Below are 28,000 nucleotides of genomic sequence, written 5' to 3'. Positions count from 1 at the left end.
AGTCAAGTCCACATTTAATAGAATTTCTTATATAATAAAATAAAGCAGTGATGTCACTCTCAAATGTTAAATCTGACTCTGTGTAAACATGTGTAGTCGGCTTCATACAGAACTATCACATTGATTTTAAGTCCTCGTTAAACTTTAAACTAAAAGTGACTCTGAGATGGTTCAAAAGTCGACATTTGGTAAAACCATCAACATCACACCATGACTTTAACAGACACTACTGAGCTCTCACTGTCAAACTGACATTTTTCCTCCATTTGGGAGATTAAAGTTGTTTCAAAGAAATACTGTTGCTAACAGAAATATCAGTAAATCAGTCATATGAAGGGAAACTTTACACTAAGATTTTGACATCTCATCTTTAAGAAGAACATTTTAAATGCAGTCACAGAGAGGAGGCCATTGCAAAAGTGTCTATGATTCAGTAGATGAACACTCCATGGTTTCTCCTGTGTTTACTGATCCTCAGGTGTTTTTTCCAAGTAGGTGATTTGAATAAAACTTTTTCCACGATTGCTGCAACTATGTGGCTCCCGACTGCTGCGATTTCTTCTGTGTTTTGACCACAAACCAGTAGAACTGAGTCTCGCACATGGTTTGCCGATACAAGGCTACCTGCCTGTATGTGATTTCATATGCCTTGCCAAACGACACACAGAAGATAGTCCTTCCCACAGATTTGACAAAGGTACCTCTTCTAACCTGTATGGGTTGTCATGTGGAATTTCCAATTGAAGCTTTGTGTGAATCCTCTTCCACATATTTTGCAAATGAACAGCTTCTCACCTGTGTGAGATTTTGTGAACTTTCAACGCACTGCTAGTTTGGAAATCTTTTCCACATGTCTTGCAGGAATGAGGCTTCTCACCTGTGTGCCTTCTCATGTGGACTTTCAAATAGCTATTTCTTGAAAAACTTTTCTTACATGTTTTGCATGTATACGGCTTCTCACCTGTGTGAACTCTCATATGAACTTTCAACTCACTGCTAGTTTGGAAACCTTTTCCACATGTCTTACAGGAATACGGCTTCTCCCCTGTGTGACTTCTCATGTGGACTTTGAAATTGCTATTTCTTGAAAAACTTTTCTTACATGTTTTGCATGTAAACGGCTTCTCACCTGTGTGAACTCTCATATGAACTTTCAACTCACTGCTAGTTTGGAAACCTTTTCCACATGTCTTACAGGAATACGGCTTCTCCCCTGTGTGACTTCTCATGTGGACTTTGAAATTGCTATTTCTTGAAAAACTTTTCTTACATGTTTTGCATGTATACGGCTTCTCACCTGTGTGAACTCTCATATGAACTTTCAACTCACTGCTAGTTTGGAAACCTTTTCCACATGTCTTACAGGAATACGGCTTCTCCCCTGTGTGACTTCTCATGTGGACTTTGAAATTGCTATTTCTTGAAAAACTTTTCTTACATGTTTTGCATGTATACGGCTTCTCACCTGTGTGAACTCTCATATGAACTTTCAACTCAGCCTTTGTTTGGAAATCTTTTCCACACATGTTACAGGAATACGGCTTCTCCCCTGTGTGACCTCTCATGTGGACTTTCAAATTAAAGCTTTCTGCAAAAACTCTCCCACATGTTTTGCAAGCAAATGGTCTCTCACATGTGTGAATCCTCAGGTGTCTCTGCCATGACAACTTTTGCTTAAAATCTTTCCCACATGTGTCACAGCTGAAAGACTTCTTGTCTGTAAGAGTACTCTGATGAATCTCTGACATGTTGGAGTTGTTCTCGTTGTCACTGTGACTTTCACTACTGTGATGTTTCTCCGTTGGTTCTGGCTCTGCATCTCTAGCTGATCCTGAGTCTCCATGCTTGCCTCCTTTCTGATCCTGGCTCTCAGCTACATGAGAGTTGTCAGAGAGCAGCTGGTGGTCACTTTTTAGTTCTGGTTCACTGTGGTCACTTTCCTCATCAGCAGGAGTCAATAAAGAAGTATCAGTCTCCAGCTTCAGTACCAGCTGCTCTCCCTCCTGACTGGTGCACAGTTCCTCCTGTTCCTCTTTCATCTGTGGAGGCTCTGGGTCCTCTTGGTCCAAACCGGAGTTCCTCTCCTGGTTTAAGAGCTGCTGCTCAGCGAGAACCTCCTCCTCCTTACAGACATGTTGCTGTGGAGGCTCTGGGTCCTCTTGGTCCAAACCGGAGTTCCTCTCCTGGTCTAAGAGCTGCTGCTCAGCGAGAACCTCCTCCTCCTTACAGACATGTTGCTGTGGAGGCTCTGGGTCCTCTTGGTCCAAACCGGAGTTCCTCTCCTGGTTTAAGAGCTGCTGCTCAGCGAGAACCTCCTCCTCCTTACGGACATGTTGCTGTGGGAGCTCTGGAGAGACACAGAACAAAAGGAATGAGATGCTACTGTGATGGTAAAGAAAACATGCGGACAGGAGATCAGTAAAAATACACATTTCAGAATCAAATGTGTGTTTTGTGTCAGTAAAAGAGTAAAGATTCACACACCTATCCTGTGTAACTTTACTTCAGGTTTCCAAACGATATTCAGCAGTTTGCGCTGATGGTCGATCTCTTCCTCGTACTCGACGATAGTTTGTTTAAAAACTCTGAATATTTCTTCAGCAGCAGCAGTTAGTCGCTCGTTGACAAACTCTCTCAAACACTCAACTAAAGACATTGTTGCTTATTAGAAATTCAATAATTAGCTGCGCTTTCACTACAATACCGTCTTCCAGCTCATTCACTACACACACGTAGCTAACGCTACTAGCGCTGGCTTTGTTTACTTCCGCTGGATGTCACGCTGTTAAGGTCCGACGGCGGAGGTGCGGCAGCTTTTCGTTCCGCTTTCAACTGATGACATTTTATTGAAAACTTGTGTTTGAAATCAGCAGCAAAGATTTACATCTGCTTCATTTCACAAGGACATTTACTTCTCTTTGGTCCACGGTGGATCCCACATGTCAGAGACGTAACAGAGCGGAAGTACTGTTAGCGAAATATATTTGAAGTAAGAAGCATTAAAATAATCACTATGCAGAATGACCCTTTTACTGCCACATAATTATATATTTGATTTTAAGTACTGATGCCATAATGTGTAACATTTGTATGTAGCAACGAGTGGAGCTGAAGCTCAGGTTTACCTGTTTTAAAACCCTTGGAGAGTTGAACAAAACATCTTAATTCTTATCAGTGTTTTAAAAAACAAATCGTAGCTTGCAAAGCTGCTGTAACTTTAACTGTCATATAAATGTTTTGGGGTAACAACTTAAAGAGCAGACGTTTCTGAAAGTGGTGAAGAATTCGTTCAAATATTGCTTACATGTTTATAATTATGTGATTACAGAAGTGAAACTATTTTCAGTTGTCAGTCTTATTTCCTGTCAGTGAATCTGAATCTAGATCAGTCTGTCAGTATGTTGAACTGACTGCACACAAGAACTACTGACACAAACCACAAGACACTGCTGTTAAAAAATGATGGTTTAAAAAATTTGGAAAATGTTCTTATCCACACAATCTGTCATCTACATCTCACCATCAGTTTGACAGACGCCACAGTGTGAAACAAAGATTTCTAAGATATACAAGACTGTGACTGTTCTGAGAAATATTGCTCAATTATACTTTAATGTACGACATGTCAATACAAAGACGCAACAATACAAAACCTGTTAAGTTTAGTTTAGTTTAGTTTATTAGTTTATTATGTCGAAGACAATCCCAATTAATCAACTATATCAATAACAGTAAAAAGGGCAGCTTTAGCCAACATGGCTAATATCCTGCTGCAGTCCCCGGCCAGATGACAATAGGCACCTTAAAAAGCAAAACAAAAAACAAAAACAATGAATTACAGCACATTGATTAAAAGAGAGTGTTAGGACAGCTAAGAGACAAGATAAATCAATGAAGATAGGAGAGAACAGTGAAACATCAGTCCAATGATGCAGAGACAACACATAATCGAGACATACAGAAGCAGCACATAAAACATAATCACACATCAGCAAATACAATCACATTCAGGAGTGCGGACAGACATCACGTACTGTATAGACAGGCAGCATCCATGATCATGACGCAAAATAACACAGCCATATGTTAGTGTGTGCAGGTGTAATTGTCGGCAAGCCATGTTTTTACTTGGCTGTAAAAGTGGAGTATTTATGTGTATCTTTGATATGGGTGGGAAGTCTACATCTTTAAAGTGAACTGAACCAGACCTGCAAATAATAATAATTTTCATAATTGATTCATTTGTTGAATATTTTCACAATTAATTGATTAGTTTTTGGTCTATAAAATGTTGATCAGTGTTTCCTAAAGCCCGCAAACGTGTTCTCACAAGTGTTTCATCCACAACCCAGAAATATTCAGTTGACTGTCAATGAGGAGTAAATAAAGAAGAAAACTGTTATTTAAGAAGATTGAATCAGAGAAGTATGACCAAAAAAACACTCAAACCAGTTTCTCAATTATCGAAATAGTTGGGGATTTATAGTTGCAGCTCTGTCTGTCTCCATGCTATTCTTTAAAATTAACTGCCATCAAACAGCGAGCAATTTGAAAATCAATTCATCCTCTTAGTCATTTATTAAGCAGAAAAGACCAAACAAGATTTGGCTTTTAGCCCATCAGATGTGAGGTTGTGTATACAAACAGCAAAATCAAGTCAAGTCCACATTTAATAGAATTTCTGATATGATTAAATAAAGCAGTGATGTCACTCTCAAATGTAAAATCTGACTCTGTGTAAACATGTGTAGTCGGCTTCATACAGAACTATCACATTGATTTTAAGTCCTCGTTAAACTTTAAACTAAAAGTGACTCTGAGATGGTTCAAAAGTCGACATTTGGTAAAGCCATCAACATCACACCATGACTTTAACAGACACTACTGAGCTCTCACTGTCAAACTGACATTTTTCCTCCATTTGGGAGATTACAGTTGTTTCAAAAGAAATACTGTTGCTAACAGAAATATCAGTAAATCAGTCATATGAGGGGAAACTTTACACTAAGATTTTGACATCTCATCTTTATGGAGAACATTTTAAATTCAGTCACAGAGAGGAAGCCATTGCAAAAGTGTCTATGATTCAGTAGATGAACACTCCATGGTTTCTCCTGTGTTTACTGATCCTCGGGTGTTTTTTCAAAGTATGTGATTTGGATAAAACTGTTCCCACAATTCTTGCAACTATGTGGCTCCAGACTGCTGTGATTTCTTCTGTGTTTTGACCACAAACCAGTAGAACTGAGTCTCGCACATGGTTTGCCGAAACAAGACTACCTGCCTGTATGTGATTTCATATGCCTTGCCAAACTACACACAGAAGATAGTCTTTTCCCACAGATTTGACAAAGGTACCTCTTTTAACCTGTATGGGTTGTCATGTGGAATTTCAAATTGAAGCTTTGTGTGAATCCTCTTCTGCATATGTTGCAAATAAACAGCTTCTCACATGCGTGAGATTTTCTGAACTCTCAAAGCACTGCTGGATTGGACATCTTTTTCACATACTTGGCATGTATACGGTTTCTCCCCTTTGTGACTTCTCATGTGGACTTTCAAACTGCCATTTTGTGCAAAATTTCTCCCACATTTTGCATGTATACGGCTTCTCACCTGTGTGAACTCTCATATGATTTTTCAATCCACTGCCATATCGGAAATCTTTTCCACACATCTTACAGGAATACGGCTTCTCCCCTGTGTGAATTCTCATGTGGACTTTCAAATTAAAGTTTTTTGTAAAAAGTCTCCCACATGTTTTGCAAGCAAATGGTCTCTCACATGCATGAATCCGCAAGTGTCTCTGCCATGACAACCTTTGCTTAAAATCTTTTCCACATGTTTTGCATGTATGCGGCTTCTCCCCTGTGTGAATTCTCATGTGCATCAAGAACTGACTACTGGATACGAAACCTCTCTCACATATTTCACAAGAATATGGTTTCTCACCTGTGTGAACTCTCATATGAACTTTCAATGCACTGCCATATCGGAAATCTTTTCCACATGTCTCACAGGAATACGGTTTCTCACCTGTGTGAATTCTCATGTGGACTTTCAAATTAAACCTTTTTGCAAAAACTCTCCCACATGTTTTGCAAGCAAATGGTCTCTCACATGTGTGAATCCTCAGGTGTCTCTGCCATGACAACCTATGCTTAAAATCTTTCCCACATGTGTCACAGCAGAAAGACTTCTTGTCTGTAAGAGTACTCTGATGAATCCCTGACATGTTGGAGTTGTTATCGTTGTCACTGTGACTTTCACGGCTGTGATGTCTCTCGGTTGGTTCCGGCTCTGCATCTCTAGCTGATCCTGAGTCTCCATGCTTGCCTCCTTTCTGATCCTGGCTCTCAGCTACATGAGAGTTGTCGGAGAGCAGCTGGTGGTCACTTTTTAGTTCTGGTTCACTGTGGTCACTTTCCTCATCAGCAGGAGTCAACCAAGAGGTATCAGTCTCCAGCTGCTCTCCCTCCTGACTGATGTATAGTTCCTCCTGTTCCTCTTTAATCTGTGGAGGCTCTGGGTCCTCTTTGTCCAGACTGGAGTTCCTCTCCTGGTCTAAGAGCTGCTGCTCAGCGAGAACCTCCTCCTCCTTACTGTAGGGAAACATGCCTAACGCTCTCATGTGGACCTTTGACCTGCTGAGGCCCTGTTTTATTTTTCATTATTAACACTTTCCATCTGTGTGAGGACGTTATCAGGATGGAGACGCCGGGATGTCTCCCCGTGTTATCTCTTAGGAGGGAGAACAACACTCTCTCGTCATAAAACCACCAGAGGGAATCAGTTTGAATTAATTTACGATGGTAACCCCCTGTACGAACTGTTTTTGACCTAACAAACAGGAACATTCCTTTCACACAGGTCAAACGAAGGAAACATATGAAGCTACTTCTCCTTTAAAACCTCAACCAAAGGAACCGGGATTGTTTGTGATAAAGTTGTGTGATATAATGTCTTTATAATTGTAATTAGGTAACACGTCTGATGGACCGATCTTGCTATCTGTCCCGGACGAGCCCCCACCATATGTTATGTTCTGGTAAACCCTAGGCCGGGGCATAACATAATTGGGGGCTCGTCCGGGAGCATTGTCCCTTCGTCTTTTTTGTCGGACAAATTCATTTTTTTTTGTTTTCTTTGTTCGTTCCTTTCACGTATTTCTGGCGGACACTATTTCATTTAGTGGCACAATGGAATTTGATTTGGATGGTTTTGTTAGGCAGCCTACGCTGGAGCAAATTAATAAGTGCAGAAAGGTGGATTTGATGCTCATTTCAAATGTGTACAATGTGCAAGTGCCTCCGAGCGTTAAAAAGGAGGAGCTGAGGCGACTCCTGGTGGAGACGTTGTCGGAGAGGCAATTGTTTGCTGTTCCGTCGGCGGTAGAATCTGCGGGAAAAGGTGGCGTGGAGCTTCGAGAGCCTGTTCCGCCTGTCACGCCCGTTCGCTCAGATCCTCCCCTTACGTCGGGTTTGTCAGCGGAAGAGCTCCAGCTGACACTCCGCATTAGGGAGATGGAGATGAGGAATAGGCAGTTGGAGGTGGAGGCTATGCACCTGAGGGTGAAAGCATTAGAGCTGGAACGCCAGCCTAATGTCGCTCCCCGTTCCCCTGTCACCCCGCAAGACCCGCACTCTCTCCGACAGAGTCTAGACGTGAGCCGGCTCATTGCACTGGTGCCTCCGTTCAGAGAGTCCGAGGTGGACTCCTACTTTAGCGCATTTGAGCGCATCGCTGCCACCTTAAACTGGCCTAAGGATGTCTGGACTTTGTTGCTCCAGTGTAAGCTGGTAGGAAAAGCTCAGGAGGTGTGTGCCGCCCTCACTGTTGAACAGAGCTTAAATTATGACATTGTTAAAGCTAGTGTACTACGTGCCTATGAATTAGTTCCCGAAGCATACAGACAAAAGTTTAGGAACTGTGTGAAAAGTGTCAGCCAGACATATGTGGAGTTTGCGCGCGACAAAGGCGTGCTTTTTGATAAGTGGTGTCATGCCAGCAAGACCAAAGATTTTGCGCAGCTGAGAGAGCTGGTGCTTCTGGAGGAGTTCAAAAAGTGCCTGCCAGAGCGCATCGTGGTGTATTTAAATGAACAAAAAGTTGTGTCGCTCTCTCAAGCTGCTGTTTTCGCGGATGAGTTTGCTCTAACTCACAAGAGCGTGTTTTTGGCACCTGTCCGAGAAACGCCGAGGTCCGCGGTGACTAATAAACCTCGGTCTCCTAAAAACTCCCGGCGTAATTTCTCTAACACGGGTGAAAATCGTGAGTGTTATTATTGTCACGAAACTGGCCACCTCATTTCAGTCTGTCCTGTGTTAAAAGCAAAAGACCAGTCAAAGAGTAAAAATCCCTCTGCTGTGGGTCTGATCAGTTCAGAGCCTACTATAAGCCAGCACGGAAATCTGACAGAGGTCGATGATTCCTTTAAGCCATTTACAACACACGGGTTTGTCTCTCTGACCGGAAATGAGGCGTCCAGGGTTCCGATCACTATCCTGAGGGATACTGGTGCAACATATTCTGTGGCCCGTCGTGGTATGTTGCCTTTTTCGGATAAGTCGTACTGTGGTTCTGATTTGTTGTTGTGGGGAATTAAACTGAGCGTGATCCGTGCGCCGCGTCACACCGTTTTTCTTTCCTCCAACTTAGTGTCCGGTACAGTACAAGTAGTGGTGCGTGATCAGCTGCCGATGGCCGGAGTTGATCTCATTTTAGGGAATGATTTGGCTGGGAACAAAGTTTTTCCGTCTGCTCCGGAGGTAACTGAAAATCCCACCGCTGATCTGTGTGTTACCTCCGCTGCACCTGACGCGCCGTCAGTTTTTCCGGCGTGCGTCGTAACCCGTGCCCAAGCTCGTAAGCTTGGTGAAATAGTCGATCTGTCTGACTCGTTCTTGAACTCATCTGAGGTATCCGTCAGCCCCTCTTCTGACCAGAAAAACGAACCTCTTTCTGTTGAGGTGGAAACAGAAGACAAAGAGTTGTGTTTGGCAGTAAATAAAGAGCAGTTAATTAAAGCGCAGCAGTCTGACAGTACGCTCGCTGCCTGTCTGTCTGCTGCCCAAGGGCAGAAAAACGAGAAACTGCCTATGACTTACCTTTTTGATGAAGGTGTGTTGGTGCGTAAATGGTCCGCGATGTCCGGTTTGGAGTTTGATGTGGTTACACAAGTTGTTGTGCCAAAAGAGTTCCGTCTCCAAGTGTTGAGTTTAGCCCACGATCACAACTTGTCCGGTCATCTTGGCGTGAAAAAGACATATCACCGTGTGCTCCAGTATTTCTTTTGGCCAGGGCTAAAGTCTGATGTTGCCCGGTTTTGTCGTTCGTGCCATATCTGCCAGACTACGGGCAAACCAAACCAGGTTATTCGTCCGGCTCCTTTACGCCCAATTCCAGCGATCGGTGAGCCCTTTGAGCATGTCATCATTGACTGTGTCGGTCCCTTGCCAAAAACAAAGACTGGATATCAGTACATGCTGACCATGATGTGCGCAGCCACACGTTTTCCTGAGGCCGTCCCGTTGCGCTCGCTGAGAGTTAAAGCGGTGGTGAAAGCTCTGGTCAAGTTTTTTTCCACCTTTGGTTTGCCAAAACGCATTCAAACTGATCAGGGATCTAACTTCATGTCGAGGGTTTTTGCACAGGTGATGTCGGAGCTGTCCATTAAGCACCAGGTGTCCAGCGCGTATCATCCACAGAGTCAGGGCGCACTGGAGAGATTCCACCAAACATTAAAGTCCATGCTTCGCAAATACTGTGCTGAGTCTAACAGGGAGTGGGATGAGGGTCTGCCACTGCTTTGCCACTGCACTACTTTTCGGGCACACTGTGCGTGGTCCGCTGCGTCTCCTGCAAGAGAGGTGGCTTGCAGACCGGCCCGGTCCCGCGCACAATGTCCTCGACTTTGTGAGTTCATTCAGGGAGAGGTTACACACTGTATGTGAGCTGGCGCGGAGTTCCCTCTCCGCTGCCCAGTCTAAAATGAAGAAACAGTATGATAAAAACACACACGTTCGCAACTTTCACCCAGGTGACCGTGTGTTAGTTTTGCTACCTGTTGCTGGGTCTTGTCTTCAGGCCAAGTTCTGTGGTCCTTATGAGGTGGAGCGGAAGTTGAGCGACACAGACTATGTGGTCAAGACGCAAGATAGAAAAAAAAAGTCCCGAGTGTGTCATGTTAACATGCTGAAACAATATGTTGACCGCGGATGCGCTGACGCGTCGTCCGTGCCGCCTGAGCCATGTGCATCACCTGTCGCCTCTGTGGTGTCACCGTCTTACAGTCCGAAAGAGGACGGGCTGTGTGAGCGGTCTATGTCAGTTCCGTCGGCCCGTTTGGAGAACTCAAAAATTCTGGAAAATTTGGAGGGACATTTGTCATATTTGTGTGATTCGGCTAGAAATGACATTTGCCATCTCATTCGTGATCATGATGCGCTGTTCGGTGATAACCCCACACAGACCACAGTCCTCATGCACGACATCGATGTGGGTGATCACAAGCCAATTAAGCAGCACGCATACCGCGTTAATCCGGTGAAGCGGGCGGTAATGCAGACAGAGGTCGCATACCTCTTAGAAAATGGTTTTGCTGTGCCGAGCTCCAGCCCGTGGAGCGCACCTTCGCTCCTGGTGCCCAAGTCTGATCAAACTCCTCGGTTTTGTAATGATTACTGCAAGCTGAACGCTATTACCAAGCCCGTCTCATTTCCTCTGCCCCGCATGGATGACTGTGTAGATAGAGTAGGATCCGCCCAGTACGTCACAAAACTGGACCTACTCAAGGGTTACTGGCAGGTGCCTCTTTCACCTAGGGCATCTGAAATTTCCGCCTTTGTCACTCCAGATCATTTTCTCCAGTACACTGTCATGCCTTTCGGGTTGAGAAACGCTCCTGCCACTTTCCAAAGGCTGATGAATACTGTCCTGTCAGGTGTGAAAAACTGTGAGGCGTACTTGGATGACATAGTAGCGTATTCTTCCACCTGGTCTGACCATCTAGCCACACTGCAGGAAATATTCAGCCGCTTAAAGGGTGCCTCTCTAACCTTGAATCTGGCCAAATGTGAATTTGGTAAAGCTGTGGTGACTTATTTGGGAAAACAGGTAGGACAGGGACAAGTGCGCCCCCTGTCAGCCAAAGTTCAGGCCATTTTGGAGTTCCCTGTACCAGAGACGCGGCGACAGCTGCGCCGGTTTCTGGGGATGTGTGGATATTATCGTGGGTTCTGTAGAAACTTCGCTAGTGTCGTTGCGCCACTAACCAGCTTAGTGAGTCCTTCCCGCCAGTTCTTGTGGACAGTTGAATGCCAGAACTCATTTGACTCAGCCAAAGCCCTCCTTTGCAGTGCGCCAGTACTGGCTGCACCTGATTTTGTGCGTCCCTTTAAGGTGGAGGTAGATGCGAGCGCTCATGGTGCAGGTGCTGTTCTGCTGCAGGAGGATGGTAATGGTATCGAACACCCAGTATGTTTCTTTTCAAAAAAGTTCAACAAACACCAGGTGAACTACAGCACCATTGAAAAGGAATGTCTGGCCTTGCTGTTAGCACTTCAACAATTTGAAGTCTATGTAGGTTCGAGCTCTCTCCCAGTTGTGGTGTATACCGACCAAATCCTTTGGTGTTCCTATCCCGCATGCGCAACAACAACCAGCGTCTCATGCGCTGGTCACTGTTGCTGCAGGATTTCAATGTGGAAATAGAACACATTAAAGGTAGCAACAATGTTGTGGCGGATGCCCTGTCACGTGCAGGATTTTAGGTCAAACATGTCGTAAGGGGAAGACATGTTTGATCTTAGGTGGGGGGGTGTTATGACCCCAGGGGTCATAATTTGTATGTTCTGTTCTGTTCTGTTTGTCTGTGATGTTGTCTCCCTCCTGCCAAAAGGAGGTGCTGTTTTCTGTTTGTGTCCAGAACACCCTTACAGGTGGAGGCTGCGGATTGGGGAAGCTGGAAGGCTGCTGATTGGTCAGATCTCAACACTGGGACATTTAAAAGTGGAGCCTGGAGCAGACCTCGTCGCCTCGCTCTCTCTCTCTCTAAAGCACCTTGGCCGAATCATTGTGACTCCCATTGAATTCAGAAACATTCGATGTTCGTGGTTGCAAAGGGATTTAATATCTCTTTTGTATATATTGTAAATAGTTTTGTTAATATTATTCAGTCCAGTTTTGTAGTAGGGGTGAGTAGCCTTTTTCTTTGTGCACCTTTTTCTCCTGTTTATGGTTAGGGAGTTAGGTAAGACAACCTGTCTTTTTGTTGGCTTTTGTTTTTGGTTAGGAAAGTAAGTTTTGAAACCCAGATCGTTTTGTTTGTTGTTTTAGGTGAGGCTCACCCTGAAGTTGTATTTTTCGTTTGGGATAAATAAATTCCCTTATTTTGGACTGCATCCTTAGTTTTGTGTGTTATTCTTGGGAGTGGGAGAAAGAGAGGGAAGCCATATGTTATGTTCTGGTAAACCCTAGGCCGGGGCATAACACTCACCCTTCTTCTCCCTACTTTCCAATACACACACTAGAGAAAAGGACGGTGGAAACCCCCCCCCTTTCTCTACCTCCTCTCTTTGAAGAGATTAACGACACATCTGTTTCAGTGTTATCTTTGGTACATTCCAAACAAATGGTCAGAGTTTCCTCTAGACTTCAGAAGCATTTCTAATTAACCATTAAATCAGAGTCTCACCTGTTTAATTCTTACAATTTGAAATCCAGTAAAATAAGCTCATCAAACTGAACCAATTCCTAAGTTTCTGTGATGAACATGGACTGAGATCCTGCTTAATGCTCACTGGTGTCTGGTGTTTGGTTGAGTCACAGTGCCATCTAGTGGTAAGTTATGGTTAACTGGATTAGACTGTCGGAGATCCTTTTTTTTAACGTGTTTATAAACTACAATTTAAAAGTCTGTAAAATGTTTTTCTTCACAAGCCTTAAGCTAACACTAGAAGGAACATGTATAAGTGACCAGTTTCATCAGTCCTAAGTTATCTTCAAGTGTATTCTTATGTTCTGATCCAGTGTTGATTTCATTTAAGTGTTCAATGATTTTAATCAGATCATACTGTCTTATTGTTTCACAAAAGTCCATCTACTTTTGCCATGGTAAAGTTCTGAGAAAGGCTAAGCGCGATTTTGAAGCGTTAACTTGATAGTTGGAATTAATCAAGTTTAAAGGTGTGGAATTAAAACATCCACACTGGGAGTGTGGTCAGTACGCCCCCTTTGCTCCGCCTGTTGTCGGAACTATTAAAACCAAGGGACAGAGCTCCCTCGCTCTCTTCTTTGCTTAATTTTTCAACACTTTACTTTGCTTCTTTTTGTAACAAGCTCCTAGGTATAAAAATCTCCGTACAATCGACCACGTGCGATAATCTTTAAGAGCTTTTATTTTTGTTAGATGTTAATAGAAGTAAGTTCCGTTCTTACTATTTTTGTTAAGTATCACTATTTTATTCAGTGGAACAGAATTCAGTTTAATTATTCTTGTATTGAGAAATAACTGAGGAAGCGCCAGGCCAGCGTTATCCTTTCGTTATCCTCGTCAGGAAAGTTAAATATCAGTTGAATTAGAGTTAAAAGTCACCACTCAGAGTGTGAAGATAAACAACAGTCTTTTTTAAGACTAAAAACGCCAAGCAAAACGTGCAGTGTCACTGCCTGTTTCCACAAACCTAGGACCACGGTTTGCAACGACTTTGTGCCAAGCTGAAGTTATGCTGCCCTCTACGCTCACGAGCGGTACCATCCCGCTGGGCAGCGAACCGGACCATCCTCTGCTGAGCGCTGGACCAGCTGATCTCTCTCCGACACCTGGACGAGAGAGAGAGCCGCCTGCTGTGAGGTCGACCGACCGCATCTTCCCTCCTTCGTCGGGACCCGCAGCTACCGCGAGCCAGCAATCCATCAGACGAAATCCGGCAGAAAGATCGAAGCGAAAGGCTTCTCCACTCTTCAGACGAAGTAGGCTAAGCATCTTGCACACGTTTCACTAAACGTTCATGAGTTGGTGTTCTTTTAATTCCTAATTCATAATAATCTTTTCACAAGACAAGTCCGGTTAGGGTCTCGTTAGTATCAAAATTACTCTCGTAACATTTGAATGCTGCCCAGACTCACGACTTTACCATCGCTCACATCCACCTTAAATAATCCTGTCACTTTAACCATATAGTCTTCACATTTCTGTTTGTTTTATTGTTGTCTGAATCATCATTTCATTTATTCACCTTGATTTATTTAGTAAATAAACATATTTAACCGTACGTCGTTGTCTGTGCTTACTTGCTTTGATGTGGAGAACCGAGGAAACTGTATAAAGAAGTCACTAATTCAGCTATGAGACTAACTACATTGATTTAAATTGATACAAGTTAACCTTGTTTAGTCGGATTTGATTAATTACCTCCGGATTATTCAAATAGACAAAACATCGGAGGTGGTGCCCCATTAACGAGTGTTTTATTAATCTTCAGTGATTAATACCTTGCCTTTAATACAGTGTATCTCCTACATTACAGACACGTTGCTGTGGAGATTCTGGGTCCTCTTGGTCCAGACTGGAGTTCCTCTCCTGGTTTAAGAGCTGCTGCTCAGCGAGAACCTCCTCCTCCTTACAGACATGTTGCTGTGGGAGCTCTGGAGGGACACAGAACAAAAGGAATGAGATGCTACTGTGATGGTAAAGAAAACACGCAGACATGTGAGGAGATTAGTAAAAATTTACATTTAAGAATCAAATGTGTGTGTTTTGTGTCAGTAAAAGAGTAAAGGTTCACACACCTATCCTGTGTAACTTTACTTCAGGTTTCAAAGCGATATCCAGCAGTTTGCGCTGACGGTCGATCTCTTCCTCGTACTCGACGATAGTTTGTTTAAAAACTCTGAATATTTCTTCAGCAGCAGCAGTTAGTCGCTCGTTGACAAACTCTCTCAAACACTCAACTGAAGACATTGTTGCTTATTAGAAATTCAATAATTAGCTGCGCTTTCACTACAATATCGTCTTCCAGCTCATTCACTACACACACGTAGCTAACGCTACTAGCGCTGGCTTTGTTTACTTCCGCTGGATGTCACGCTGTTAAGGTCCGACGGCGGAGGTGCGGCAGCTTCTCGTTCCGCTTTCAACTGATGACATTTTATTGAAAACTTGTGTTTAAAATCAGCAGCAAATATTTACATCTGCTTCATTTCACAAGGACATTTACTTATCTTTGGTCCACGGTGGATTCCACATGTCAGAGACGTAACTGATGCCACAATGTGTAACATTTGTAGAGAAAGAGCAAGCGCAAATCGTGGCAGCGGCATCTAGCCGGTGCAGGTCTATCTGTTTTACAGCCATCGGAGAGTTGAACAAAGCATCTTATTTCTTATCAGTGTTTTAAAAACAAATCGTAGCTTGCAAAGCTGTTGTAACTTTAACTGTCATATAAATGACAGACACCACAGTGTGAAACAAAGATTTCTAAGATATACAAGACTGACTGTTCTGAAACATTGCTCAAATATACTTCAATGTACAATACGTCAATACAAAGATGCACCAATCCGAAACCTGTTAAGTCTACATCTTTTAAGTGAACTGAAGCAGAGTTGCAAATAATAACAATTTTCATAGATTCATTTGTTGACTATTGTCACAATCAATTGATTAGTTTTTGGTCTATAAAATGTCAGAAAATGGGGAAAAAATGTTGATCGGTGTTTCCTAGAGCCCACAAACATGTTCTCACAGGACTTATTTTGTCCACAACCCAAAAATATTCAGTTGACTGTCAGAGAGGTGTAAATAAATCAGAAAACATTTACAGACCCTTTCAAAAAAATTAGAATATCATGGAAAAGTTTATTTATTTCCATAATTCCATTCAAAAAGTTAAACTTGATTATAGATTCAAGGCCCACAATTTAAAAGATTTCAAGTATTTATTTGTATATTTGTACATAATTTGGGCTTCCAGCTCATAAAACCCACGAAAACAGGAATTCAAAAAATTTGAATACTGTGAAGAAATCAGCCCAAATTTTGCAGGGCATGAATGTTTTAAACTGAGTGTCGCACACTAATCATCTACTAAACTCAAAGCACCTGCACAGGTTTCCCCAGGTGTCATTAAATTGCTTCACTTTGGTTCAATTATCTCAGTTCGGTTCAATATGGGGAAGACTGCAGACTTGACAACTGGCCAGAAGACCATCATTGATACCCTCCATAGGATGGGTAAGCCACAAAAGTTCATAGCTAAGGAGGCTGGCTGTTCACAGAGTGCTGTGTCCAAGCATATCAATGGAAAGTCTAGTGGAAGGGCAAAATGTGGCAGGAGAAGATGCACCAGCAGACCGTGGGCTTCAGCGGATTATCAAACAGAAGATTCAAGAATCTGGCAGAGATCCAGAAAGAGTGTAATGAGGCGGGAGTCACAGCTTCAAAAACCACCACATTTAGACGCATCAATGGGCTACAACTGTCGGGTTCCTCGGGTCAAGTCACTCCTGAGCCAACGTAGGAGGCGTCTCAACTGGGCCAAGGAGAAGAAGAACTGGACTGTTGGCCAGTGGTCCAAGGTCCTCTTTTCCGATGAAAGTAAAGTGTGCCTTTCATTCGGGAATCAAGGTCCAAGGGTTTGGAGGAAGATGGGTGAGGAACAGAACCCAAGCTGCTTGAGGCCCAGTGTGAAATATCTACAGTCAGTCATGATTTGGGGTGCAATGTCCGGTGCAGGTGTTGGTAAACTCTGCTTTCTTAAATCCAAGGTCACCGCAACAGTCTACCAGAATGTTTTAGAGGACTTCATGATTCCTTTTGCTGAGGATCTGTATGGAGATGCAGATTTCATCTTCCAGCAGGACCTGGCCCCTGCCCATACCGCCAGAAGCACCAAAACCTGGTTTGATGCCCATGCCATCACAGTGCTTGACTAGCCAGCCAACTCGCCGGACCTAAACCCCATTGAGATTCTATGGGGTATTATCAAGAGGAAAATGAGGGGCACCAGACCCAAAAACAAAGAGGAGCTGACAGCAAGCATCAAGGAAATCTGGGCTTCCATAACTCCCAGGCAATGCCACAGGCTGATTGTCTCAATGCCACGGCGCATCAAGGCAGTGATTAGGGCAAAGGGCCCTAACCAAGTATTGAAGATTGACATATCATTTTGAAAGTACCATATTTTGATTGATTTGATGTGATCCTAATTTCTTTGTTTTTTTTTCTGCAAAAACTGAGAAGTAAATGGTGATTTCTTCACAGTATTCTCATTTTTTGAATTCCTGTTTTCGTGGGTTTTATGAGCTGGAAGCCCAAATTATGTACAAATAAACAAATACATACTTGAAATCATTTAAATTGTGGGCCCTGAATCTATAATCTATGAAAGTTTAACTTTTTTAAATTGGAATATGGAAATAAATAAACTTTTCCATGATATTCTAATTTTTTGGAAAGGGTCTGTATATTGAAGAAGACTGAATCAGAGAATTATCAGTCAGAATCAGTATTCATTTATTGTCCCGCAACAGGGAAATTTGTTTGCCACAGCAGCCAAAGGACAGAATATTACAAAAAAAAAAAATTACGAATAGCCAAAAATTAACAATATAATTAATTATAAAGGTAAGTGACCCAAAAAATACTCAAACCAGTTTCTCAATTATCGGAATATTTGGTGATTAATAGTTGCAGCTCTGTCTCCATGCTATCCTTTAAAATTAACTGCCATCAAACAGCGAGCAGTTTGAAAATCAATTCATCCTCTAAGTCACTTATTAAGCAGAAAAGATAAAACAAGATTTGGCTTTTAGTCCATCAGATGTGAGGTTGTGAATACAAACAGCAAAAACAAGTCAAGTCCACATTTAATAGAACTTCTTATATAATAAAACAAAACAGTGATGTCACTCTCAAGTGTGAAATCTGACTCTGTATAAACATGTGTAGTCGGCTTGATACAAAACTATCACAGATTGATTTTAAGTTCTTGTTAAACTTTAAACTAAAAGTGACTCTGAAATGGTTCAAAAGTCGATATTTGGTAAAACCATCAACATCACACCATGACTTTAACAGACACTACTGAGCTCTGACTGTCAAACTGACATTTTTCCTCCATTTGGGAGATTAAAGTTGTTTCAAAGAAATACTGTTGCTAACAGAAATATCAGTAAATCAGTCATATGAAGGGAAACTTTACACTAAGATTTTGACATCTCATCTTTGTGGAGAACATGTTACATTCAGTCACAGAGAGGCCATTGCAAAAGTGTCTATGATTCAGTAGATGAACACTCCATGGTTTCTCCTGTGTTTACTGATCCTCAGGTGTTTTTTCCAAGTATGTGATTTGCTGTGATTTCTTCTGTGTTTTGACCACAAACCAGTGAAACTGAGTCATCTCGCACATGGTTTGCCGATACAAGGCTACCTGCCTGTATGTGATTTCATATGCCTTGTCAAATGAAGATAGTCTTTTCCAACAGATTTGACAAAGGTACCTCTTCTAACTTGTATGGGTTGTCATGTGGAACTTCAAATTGAAGCTTTGTGTGAATCCTCTCCCACATGTCTTGCAAATGAACGGCTTCTCACCTGTGTGAGATCTTGTGTGAACTTTCAAAGCACTGCTGGATTGGAAATCTTTTTCACATATCTTACATGAATATGGCTTCTCACCTGTGTGACTTCTCATGTGGACTTTCAAACTGCCATTTTGTGCAAAACTTCTCCCACATGTTCTACATGTATACGGCTTCTCACCTGTGTGGATTCTCATGTGCATCAGCAAGTGACTGCTGGATACAAAACCTCTCCCACATACTTCACAAGAATATGGTCTCTCACCTGTGTGAACTCTCATATGAACTTTCAATGCGCTGCCATACCGGAAATCTTTTCCACATGTTTTGCACGAATATGGCTTCTCCCCTGTGTGAATTCTCATGTGCATCAACAACTGACTACTGGATGTACAACCTCTCCCACATATTTCACAAGAATATGGTTTCTCACCTGTGTGAACTCTCATATGAACTTTCAATGCACTGTTAGTTTGGAAATCTTTTCCACATGTCTTGCATGTATACGGCTTCTCCCCTGTGTGAATTCTCATGTGGACTTTCAAATTAAAGCTTTTCGTAAAAACTCTCCCACATGTTTTGCAAGCAAATGGTCTCTCACATGTGTGAATCCTCAGGTGTCTCTGCCATGACAACCTATGCTTAAAATATTTCCCACATGTGTCACAGCTGAAAGGCATCTTGTCTGTAAGAGTACTCTGATGAATCTCTGACATGTTGGAGTTGTTCTCGTTGTTAGTTTGACTTTGACTGCTGTGATGTCTCTCGGTTAGTTCTGGCTCTGCATCTCCAGTTGATCCTGAGTCTCCATGCTTTCCTCCTTTCTGATCCTGGCTCTCAGCTACATGAGAGTTGTCAGAGAGCAGCTGGTGGTCACTTTTTAGTTCTGGTTCACTGTGGTCACTTTCCTCATCAGCAGGAGTCAACCAAGAGGTATCAGTCTCCAGCTGCTCTCCCTCCTGACTGATGCATAGTTCCTCCTGTTCCTCTTTCATCTGTGGAGGCTCTGGGTCCTCTTGGTCCAAACCGGAGTTCCTCTCCTGGTTTAAGAGCTGCTGCTCAGCGAGAACCTCCTCCTCCTTACAGACATGTTGCTGTGGGAGCTCTGGAGGGACACAGAACAAAAGGAATGAGATGCTACTGTGATGGTAAAGAAAACATGCGGACATGTGAGGAGATTAGTAAAAATATACATTTAAGAATCAAATGTGTGTTTTGTGTCAGTAAAAGAGTAAAGTTTCACACACCTATCCTGTGTAACATTACTTCAGGTTTCCTAACGACACCCAGCAGTTTGCGCTGACGGTCGATCTCTTCCTCGTACTCGACGATAGTTTGTTTAAAAACTCTGAATATTTCTTCAGCAGCAGCAGTTAGTCGCTCGTTGACAAACTCTCTCAAACACTCAACTGAAGACATTGTTGCTTATTAGAAAGTCAATAATTAGCTGCGCTTTCACTACAATATCGTCTTTCAGCTCATTCACTACACACTCGTAGCTAACGCTACTAGCGCTGGCTTTGTTTACTTCCGCTCGATGTCACGCTGTTAAGGTCCGACAGCGGAGGTGCGGAAGCTTCTCGTTCCGCTTTCAACAGATGACATTGTCAGACTGCTGCTGCGATGTAGATGACAGAAGAGTAGTTAAGAAAAAAAGTACCAAATGTCCTTGATATTGAAGCAGATGTAAATCTTTGCTGCTGATTTCAAACACAAGTTTTCAATAAAATGTCATCAGTTGAAAGCGGAACGAAAAGCTGCCACGCTTCCGCTGTCGGACCTTAACAGCGTGACATCCAGCGGAAGTAAACAAAGCCAGCGCTAGTAGCGTTAGCTACGTGTGTGTAGTGAATGAGCTGGAAGACGATATTGTAGTGAAAGCGCAGCTAATTATTGAATTTCTAATAAGCAACAATGTCTTCAGTTGACTGTTTGAGAGAGTTTGTCAACGAGCGACTAACTGCTGCTGCTGAAGAAATATTCAGAGTTTTTAAACAAACTATCGTCGAGTACGAGGAAGAGATCGACCGTCAGCGCAAACTGCTGGGTGTCGTTAGAAAACATGAAATCAAGTTACACAGGATAGGTGTGTGAAACTTTACTCTTTTAATGACATTATATATATATACTGTATGCTACTACTACTACTATATATGTGTGTGTGTCACACACACACACACACACACACACACACACACACACATATAGTAGTAGTAGTAGTAGTAGTAGTAGTAGCATACAGTAGTAGTAGCATCTTATTCCTTTTGTTCTGTGTCCCTCCAGAGCTCCCACAGCAACATATCTGTAAGGAGGAGGAGGTTCTCGCTGAGCAGCAGCTCTTAAACCAGGAGAGGAACTCCAGTCTGGACCAAGAGGACCCAGAGTCTCCACAGATTAAAGAGGAACAGGAGGAACTGTGCACCAGTCAGGAGGGAGAGCAGCTTGTACTGAAGCTGGAGACTGATGCCTCTTTATTGACTCCTGCTGATGAGGAAAGTGACCACAGTGAACCAGAACTAAAAAGTGACCACCAGCTGCTCTCTGACAACTCTCATGTAGCTGAGAGCCAGGATCAGAAAGGAGGCAAGCATGGAGACTCAGGTCACAGTAAGAATGAGAACAACTCCAACATGTCAGAGATTCAACAGAGTACTCTTACAGATAAAAAGGGTTTCAGATGTGACACTTGTGGAAAATATTTTAAGGCTAGATTGACATGGCGGAGACACCTGAGGATTCACACAGGGGACAGACCTTATTCATGCACAACATGTGGAAAAGATTTCCTAACAAGCACTGCGTTGAAAGTTCATACAAGAGTTCACACAGGTGAGAAACCATATACTTGCAACGAATGTGGAAGAGGTTGTACAACCAGCAGTCAGTTGATGATACACAAGAGAATCCACACAGGTGAGAAGCCGTATACATGCAAAACATGTGGGAGCGTTTTTACACAAAGTTTTCATTTGAAACTCCACATGCGAAGTCACACAGGTGAGAAGCCCCATTCCTGCCAGACATGTGGAAAAGATTACCGATCTAGCAGTGCGTTGCAAGTTCATATGAGAGTTCACACAGGTGAGAGACCATATACTTGCAAAATATGTTGGAGAGGCTTTGCATCCAGCAGTCACTTGCTGATGCACATGAGAATCCACACAGGTGAGAAGCCGTATGCATGTAAAACATGTGGGAAAAGTTTTTCACATAACAGCAGTTTGAAAGTCCACATGAGAAGTCACACAGGGGAGAAGCCTTATTCGTGTAAAACATGTGAAAAAGATTACCGAACTAGCAGTGCATTGAAAGTTCATATGAGATGTCACACGGGCGAAGCTGTACACTTGTGAAACATGTGGGAGAGGATTCACACAAAGTTTCAATTGGAAGTTCCACATGACAACTCATACAGGTTAGAAGCCGTACCTGTATAAAATCTGCAGGAGAAGACTATCTCCTAGTTTGGCAAGGCATATGAGATCACATACAGGCAGGTAGCCTTATACCTGTAAACCATGTGTGAGACGACTCAGTTCTACTGGTTTGCGGTCAAAACAAAGAAGAAGTCACAGCAGTCAGGAGCCACATAGTTGCAGGAATTGTGGGAAAAGTTTTATTCAAATCACATACTTGAAAAAACACCTGAGGATCAATAAACACAGGAGAAACCATGGAGTGTTCATCTACTGAATCATAGACACTTTTGCAATGGCCTCTCTGTAAGAGCATTACTTCTGTAATCAAAATATTGACATGCTACAAAAGTTACACATTTCACATTATGGCATCAGTAATCAAAATAACTAATAAACATACTGTATAAATATAAGGTGCCAACAGGGGCCCTCTGGTATAATGATCAATTTAACACCTCTCATTGTAAATGTGTTTTCCTAATACTATTGTTCTTAAAACTTAATGAGTTTAATATCACTAAATAGAGATTTATTTTTTCATAAATAATTCTAGTTCTTTGATGACCAAACCAGAACCAACAATAAGACATCACTAAAGTGAAAGTCACAGTACCGATGTATACTACCCAAACTTGTCAGAAAAAGTCCACATGGGAAAACACACAAGTGGAAAGTTGTACCTTTGCAAGATCTATGGGACAGAATACTTTAGCAGCTAATTCTGTTCCATAGATCTTGCAAAGTACAACCGCCCTGAACAGGCTGTGTAAAAGGGGCTAAAGTTTAGCTCCTTTTACACAGCCTGATCAAGGCGGGACTGTTGCGCCTTAATCCACGTCACTGTTCTGTAGATATGGTTTAAAGGCAGAATGGTAGGTTGTTGTTCCGCCTCTGCCGACAGCAGAGGTACCAACAACCCCGAATTGACCTCTGTGTAAATAGAGTGATGGGACGGGACAGGGGTGTGATGGTTTCACCACTTATATGGGGAGATAACAGCTAGCAGCAGCTGCAGCTAACTCAGAAGAACAGAATAATCTGAATGCAGACTTCTTACAAATATTTGCCTTGTTAAAATAATATTATTTTTTACAACCTTGATACACTACCTCAGTTATATGAGTGGATTGAGCTACAATGTTAAAGCTGAGAAACACTGTCCCTTTGGTGTTGGGCCACATTTATATATATTTTGTGATTGGCCCAACTTCATGTAATTACCTTCAACAAGTAGATGATGCTTTCACCCATTAACCTAGCCTAACCTTGGAAGATTTCATTAACAACAAGCAACAACAAACCAAGTGGTAGCAGTGCACAACATGATTAGTGCCAAAGGGAAAATTCACAACAAAATTCTTTTTTTGTTTTGTTTTTTTAATGTCCTGTATTCTAACAATCAAGCTTTGTAAGTGTTTTGAAAATTGAAGCTTATACTGTGTACATGTGCTTTTTAAGGTATTGATTTGAACCTTGTAAGAGTAAATTCAAATGTGAAATTACAGTAAAGCATTTGTGTAAAAGTAAAACCCTTCTGTATCCATTCAAGAGTCATTGCAACTGAAGCTAATAATAATAACTCTTACAAAAGTATTGCATTAATGTTTTTTTTGAGTGTTAATTTCACAGATATAACATCTCTCATGCTCAAAATGTGTTTTGTGGGAATAGGAATTTACTGAGCTAACTTTTAATTTAATTTATTCAAGGCGAGCAAGTTAAAGGTACTTTTGGTGTGCAGCTTAGCTAACAGCTATGCATATAGCTTGCCATGGAGGTTTTGTCTCAGACCAAATTAAGTGTGAAGACAAGGCTGATGAGACCTTTGATGCGTGCTATCTGTTATTTCCATTCATCTCCATCCACTTATCTCGGGTTGGTTGCAGTGGTACTGATTATTGTATTCATTACTACTGCTTAGGCTGATTCATTCCGACAGCAACATGTTAAACATAATCCACAATTTGTGTTTGTGTTTTGTAGCAGCAAAATCTTTTAACCTCACATATAATCATTACCTTTTCCCTTTGCGTATTATTACTATTCATTATTCACTTTACATATTGAACTACCTTTTTACCTTGTATAGTATTAATCTCTTGTGTATGCGTGAATGGGACCTGATCTGAGCATGAACTGTGTTCGGTGTTTCACTCTGAAACCTCCCTTTTTGTCTTGTCCTCCTAGTATAAACTGTGTCTTCACTGTAGCTCTATGTCGGATTCACCCAGAACGCCCTGGCGTGAAGCTGACCTTCCAGTTGAACTGAATTGACTCTGTTACTTTCTATTTTTCTATTGTATTATTTTAGTAAATAATACTAAGACAATCTTTTGTCGATTCATCTTTTACTTCTATACGAGGAAATAAGAATTTCTAGCTCAGTTAGCCATGCAACTAGCAGTTGGGACTGGGAGCCCTGGATAAGGACCGGCTAGCGCTAGCTGGTTAGCATGCCAACTTAAGAAGATGTATTTTCAACACAATACACAGACGTCTCAATGTCAAAACTGCTATTTATTCACTTTCTGTTAATAATTATAGCTGATTTTTGAATGTTTTCAACCAGAATTCTTACATTTTGCCCCTTAAAGGCTTTACCTGACATTTCTAACACAACAGGAAGAGCTGCCAAAATTCTGGATTGGTCCCTCAGCTTTGAGTGTGTTTCCGTCACATTTCACTTAAACTTGCAATGTTAAGTTTGTCACTTTAACATATCATTCTGAAGTAAATACTGACTGCACAGTGTAATAGCTGTAGAAAAATGACACGTATTGATTGGTTCCCTATAAGCATCGCATTCACAGGTGCCTCTCAGGTGAGCATCCCTGCACACCTTTATTCCTACTCAGCTGTACAGCAGGGGAGGGTCAGTCACCTCCAACCCCTCCCACTGCTTCCATCCCTGCTGCCCAGCTGTTTGTGTCGCTGTCTCCAAGGCAGGCTGACCAGAAAGTGTGGACTCCCAGCCTATGCTCCCCATTCACTCGCACGCACACAAGCACAATAGCGCCATTAAATATTCACAAGCATCTCTTTGGTCCAGGAGAGGGGGACTGAGTGGGAGGCTTTATGAGAGAGAGAGAGAGAGAGAGAGGGGCTGTGAGTTGACACTGCTGGCCTTAATGATGCCTTAAAGATGTCCCGCCAGAGTGAACCGTGGATGGAGAGATTCTGCTTTGGAATAACCTGAAGAGGAGAGGAAAGATGGAGGGATAATATTGTGGAGAAAAAGAAGAAAACAAAGGTACGGTCGACTGGGTGTGTATTGTGTGGAGCAGGCATGACACTTGATGCTGCTTGGCTCCATATGGCATGGCTAAGTGTGGGTGTGTGTGTGTGTGTGGTGCCAGGACACAGAAGCAAGAACAGGATGTTTGATTAGAGTCCTTATTTGTAAGACTCATTTTCATGCAGTTTGTGAGTGAGTTTTGTTTTCATGAGTTTGCCAATTAGAATTTTTTTTAAAAAGCAAAATACAAAAAAATATCAATTTTCTGTCTTCAAATGTAAAGATTTCCTCCTTTTCCCGTTTACCTGAATATCTTTGGGTTTTGGTCTGTTAGTTGGACAAGAGAAACCACTAAAGTGGAAGGACATTAGACTCTGGGAAACTGTATGGACAATTTTCACTGCACAGAATCTTACTTAAGTAGACAGCCTCTGCTACTATTAGGTTAAAGGTGCACTTTGTAAGAATTTTAGTTCAAAATTCAGAATTTCTGAGAAAATCAACAGAATGTGAAGAAATAAGCACTTGCTGTGCAGCTAACTGAGCTAACTAGCTACATGCAGCTACAGAACCACATTTGACATAACATAAATATTTACTGAGAGCAGTTACCCTGGTGATATGCTGCCCCCTATTAGTTTGACGTATGAATTTTAGAGATGGTCAGTTCTTCAATATTGCACCTTTAATTTTGATTGGAGACCAGACACCAAACAATTAGTTTGAAATCCTGACTGTAATTAATTCATTTTTCTAACTTACTGTATATCACATTAATTTTCCAGGGAGCAGTATATATTTGCTGCTGAGTGATGATAATGAACCAGTATGAAGACCTAAGGTCATATGACTTTAAGAGTCAGCAGTGCCTCCATGACTCTTAACTGCAGCCCCCTGTGGTTAACTGACTGTAGCCTAAGAGCCCTTGTCCTCTTGTTTAACACTAATGATTACATGTCAGTTACACAGTCTATATCCTATACATATAATCCACTAGGACACCCTTATAGTAATTGGTTTCAATCATGCATCACTTTTTGTCATGGTTTTGGGTTTAAGATGAGTTTTTACCTTTTTTATTTTGTAGGTGTTATTCTCACATCTTGCTATTTTTTACACTTCCTATCTTTTTAGTTTCACCTGTCCCTTGTTTGTCATCCCCCTCTAGTGTATTTAAGCCTGTGTCTTTGTCTCGCCTCTTTCAACGTCAATTGCTGCTTGTGCTCCTTATAACTTTCTGATTTGTACTCAGTCAATTGACATTAAAAATGTCAATTACTCTTTCAGGAGACTGTGAAATACGTTTAAAAAACAGATATTGACCAGAGGCATATAGGTTTCATCTGTTCTTAGGTCATGTTTGTACAGAATGCATCTGCAGTACAACATATTTACACTTATGACTTATTTCATATTAAAACATCATTGCTGTGTACTGCTCTGTGCTCACTGAAAAACTGGAAAACTGTTCTGCGTGACCAGAAGATTTACTGTTGGATCCCACTTGCAAATGTACTTTTTGCAGAATTAATATGCATAGTTCAACATTTTCTGGCTGATAGAATAGAAATTAGCCAGAGACAAAGATCACCAGCATAGGAGATGTATCAGGACTGTGATTACTGTGTCTCTTCTGCCCTCTTCTGTTTCAGCCTGCTCATTACACAGAGCTGTTTACCTGAGCTGTAAATCAGGTTACCACGCTATGTAGCCTGAGGAGTAAATGGATGCATGGATGCATTTATATATCTGACCATTCAAAGTGCTTTACAACACTTGTCACATTCACCCATTCACGCACCTACACATGCATATACTGATGGCAAAGGCTGCTATTTAGATGCCGACCTGCTCATCAGGAGCATTATAGTGTTTTCTGCCTAAAGCCGCCACAACATTTCAATGCCCAGCCATTCACACACTCACACACTGATGGAACAGCCATCAGGGGCCTTCGACATGCAGTCGAAGACGGTGATCTAATGCCCAACTCTCTGATTAGCGGACTACCTGCAAAGATTAGAAATCAGAGGGAAACGTCTGACTTACCTTCAACTTATTAAAAATGTACTAAGAGGTGAAATGTCTGAGTAGGAATTTAATGAGATACAGTTCAACTGAAATTGGCCAATACTGAAATAAGTGGAGAGGTAACCACTTTTATCCCGCTACTACAAGGACAATAGACCGTATACACATGGCGGCCATTTTCTTCATCATCATGGTCAGGGTGGGAAGCTCATATGTCGTATTGCTGTGTTCAGGGTTGCAAGTCCTACAAATGTAAACAATCTGACAAATAATTATCATTTTACCGCTTCATGATGATCAGCGACTGAAAGACAAGAAATCGAGAAAATCCGGAGGGGGATAGATGCATGATGATGCATCAACCACCTTGTTTGACAGTGTACAATGGCAGTGTACAATGTACACAGTATGATAGGAAAGGCTTAAATATTATTCTAAAATATCACCTTCTTAGACACATTTATTTAACCGGGAAGTGAAACAAATTGGATACCTGAATGCTTAGGCTACATTAGCTAACGGATATCAAATATGTTGTTTTATTTTGAAATACGGCCTGATTTCCCTCCAGATTTTCACTATACATTGCCCATACAGTTGCTGATAAATCAGGAAACAGTGAAATGATCACAATTCATCAGATTCTCTACAATCATATGACTTGCAACCTGGAACATAACAACGTAACATCCCAGCATTCAAGCTCCCACCCTGAGCATGATGCCAGAGG

General features: G+C 41.9%; 4 protein-coding genes across 7 annotated transcripts; 1 reads left to right on the top strand and 3 right to left on the bottom strand.

Annotated features, from left to right (window-relative positions):
• Window positions 1–2: 2 nt before the first annotated feature.
• LOC311267307 (uncharacterized protein) lies at window positions 3–2,921 on the bottom strand. 2 transcript variants are annotated; one of them, XM_084370321.1, is made up of 2 exons: window positions 2,485–2,921; window positions 3–2,347 (listed from the first exon to the last, which is right to left on the bottom strand). In XM_084370321.1, the coding sequence occupies exons 1-2, from the start codon at window positions 2,654–2,656 to the stop codon at window positions 792–794; spliced, it is 1,728 nt and encodes a 575-aa protein (XP_084226447.1). In that variant the 5' UTR covers window positions 2,657–2,921; the 3' UTR covers window positions 3–791. The 2 variants fall into 2 exon arrangements, with proteins under 2 accessions (XP_084226447.1, XP_084226448.1); XM_084370322.1 differs by having other exon boundaries at window positions 3–2,248.
• A 735-nt stretch (window positions 2,922–3,656) lies between these two features.
• Window positions 3,657–15,063, bottom strand: LOC311267313 (uncharacterized protein). 3 transcript variants are annotated; one of them, XR_014623812.1, is made up of 3 exons: window positions 14,791–15,063; window positions 14,494–14,646; window positions 3,657–3,801 (listed from the first exon to the last, which is right to left on the bottom strand). XR_014623812.1 is itself a non-coding variant. In XM_084370328.1 (3 exons), the coding sequence occupies exons 1-3, from the start codon at window positions 14,960–14,962 to the stop codon at window positions 3,760–3,762; spliced, it is 339 nt and encodes a 112-aa protein (XP_084226454.1). In that variant the 5' UTR covers window positions 14,963–15,063; the 3' UTR covers window positions 3,657–3,759. The 3 variants fall into 3 exon arrangements, 1 of the variants encoding a protein (XP_084226454.1); XR_014623813.1 differs by having other exon boundaries at window positions 14,499–14,646; XM_084370328.1 differs by having other exon boundaries at window positions 14,522–14,646.
• A 2,789-nt stretch (window positions 15,064–17,852) lies between these two features.
• Window positions 17,853–20,108, bottom strand: LOC311267310 (uncharacterized protein). Its single transcript, XM_084370325.1, has 2 exons — window positions 19,833–20,108; window positions 17,853–19,690 (listed from the first exon to the last, which is right to left on the bottom strand). The coding sequence occupies exons 1-2, from the start codon at window positions 20,002–20,004 to the stop codon at window positions 18,510–18,512; spliced, it is 1,353 nt and encodes a 450-aa protein (XP_084226451.1). The 5' UTR covers window positions 20,005–20,108; the 3' UTR covers window positions 17,853–18,509.
• A 310-nt stretch (window positions 20,109–20,418) lies between these two features.
• On the top strand, window positions 20,419–24,268 carry LOC311267311 (uncharacterized protein). Its single transcript, XM_084370326.1, has 2 exons — window positions 20,419–20,671; window positions 20,869–24,268. Exons 1-2 carry the CDS (start codon window positions 20,500–20,502, stop codon window positions 21,936–21,938), a joined length of 1,242 nt encoding a protein of 413 aa, XP_084226452.1. The 5' UTR covers window positions 20,419–20,499; the 3' UTR covers window positions 21,939–24,268.
• The last annotated feature ends 3,732 nt before the right edge of the window (window positions 24,269–28,000 follow it).

This window comes from Pagrus pagrus (assembly GCF_965226575.1).
Source record: "Pagrus pagrus genome assembly, chromosome: 13".
Lineage (NCBI taxonomy): Eukaryota > Metazoa > Chordata > Actinopteri > Spariformes > Sparidae > Pagrus > Pagrus pagrus.
The sequence above is the reverse complement of the archived record's forward strand: the minus strand, read 5'-3'. Positions and strand labels throughout refer to the sequence as shown.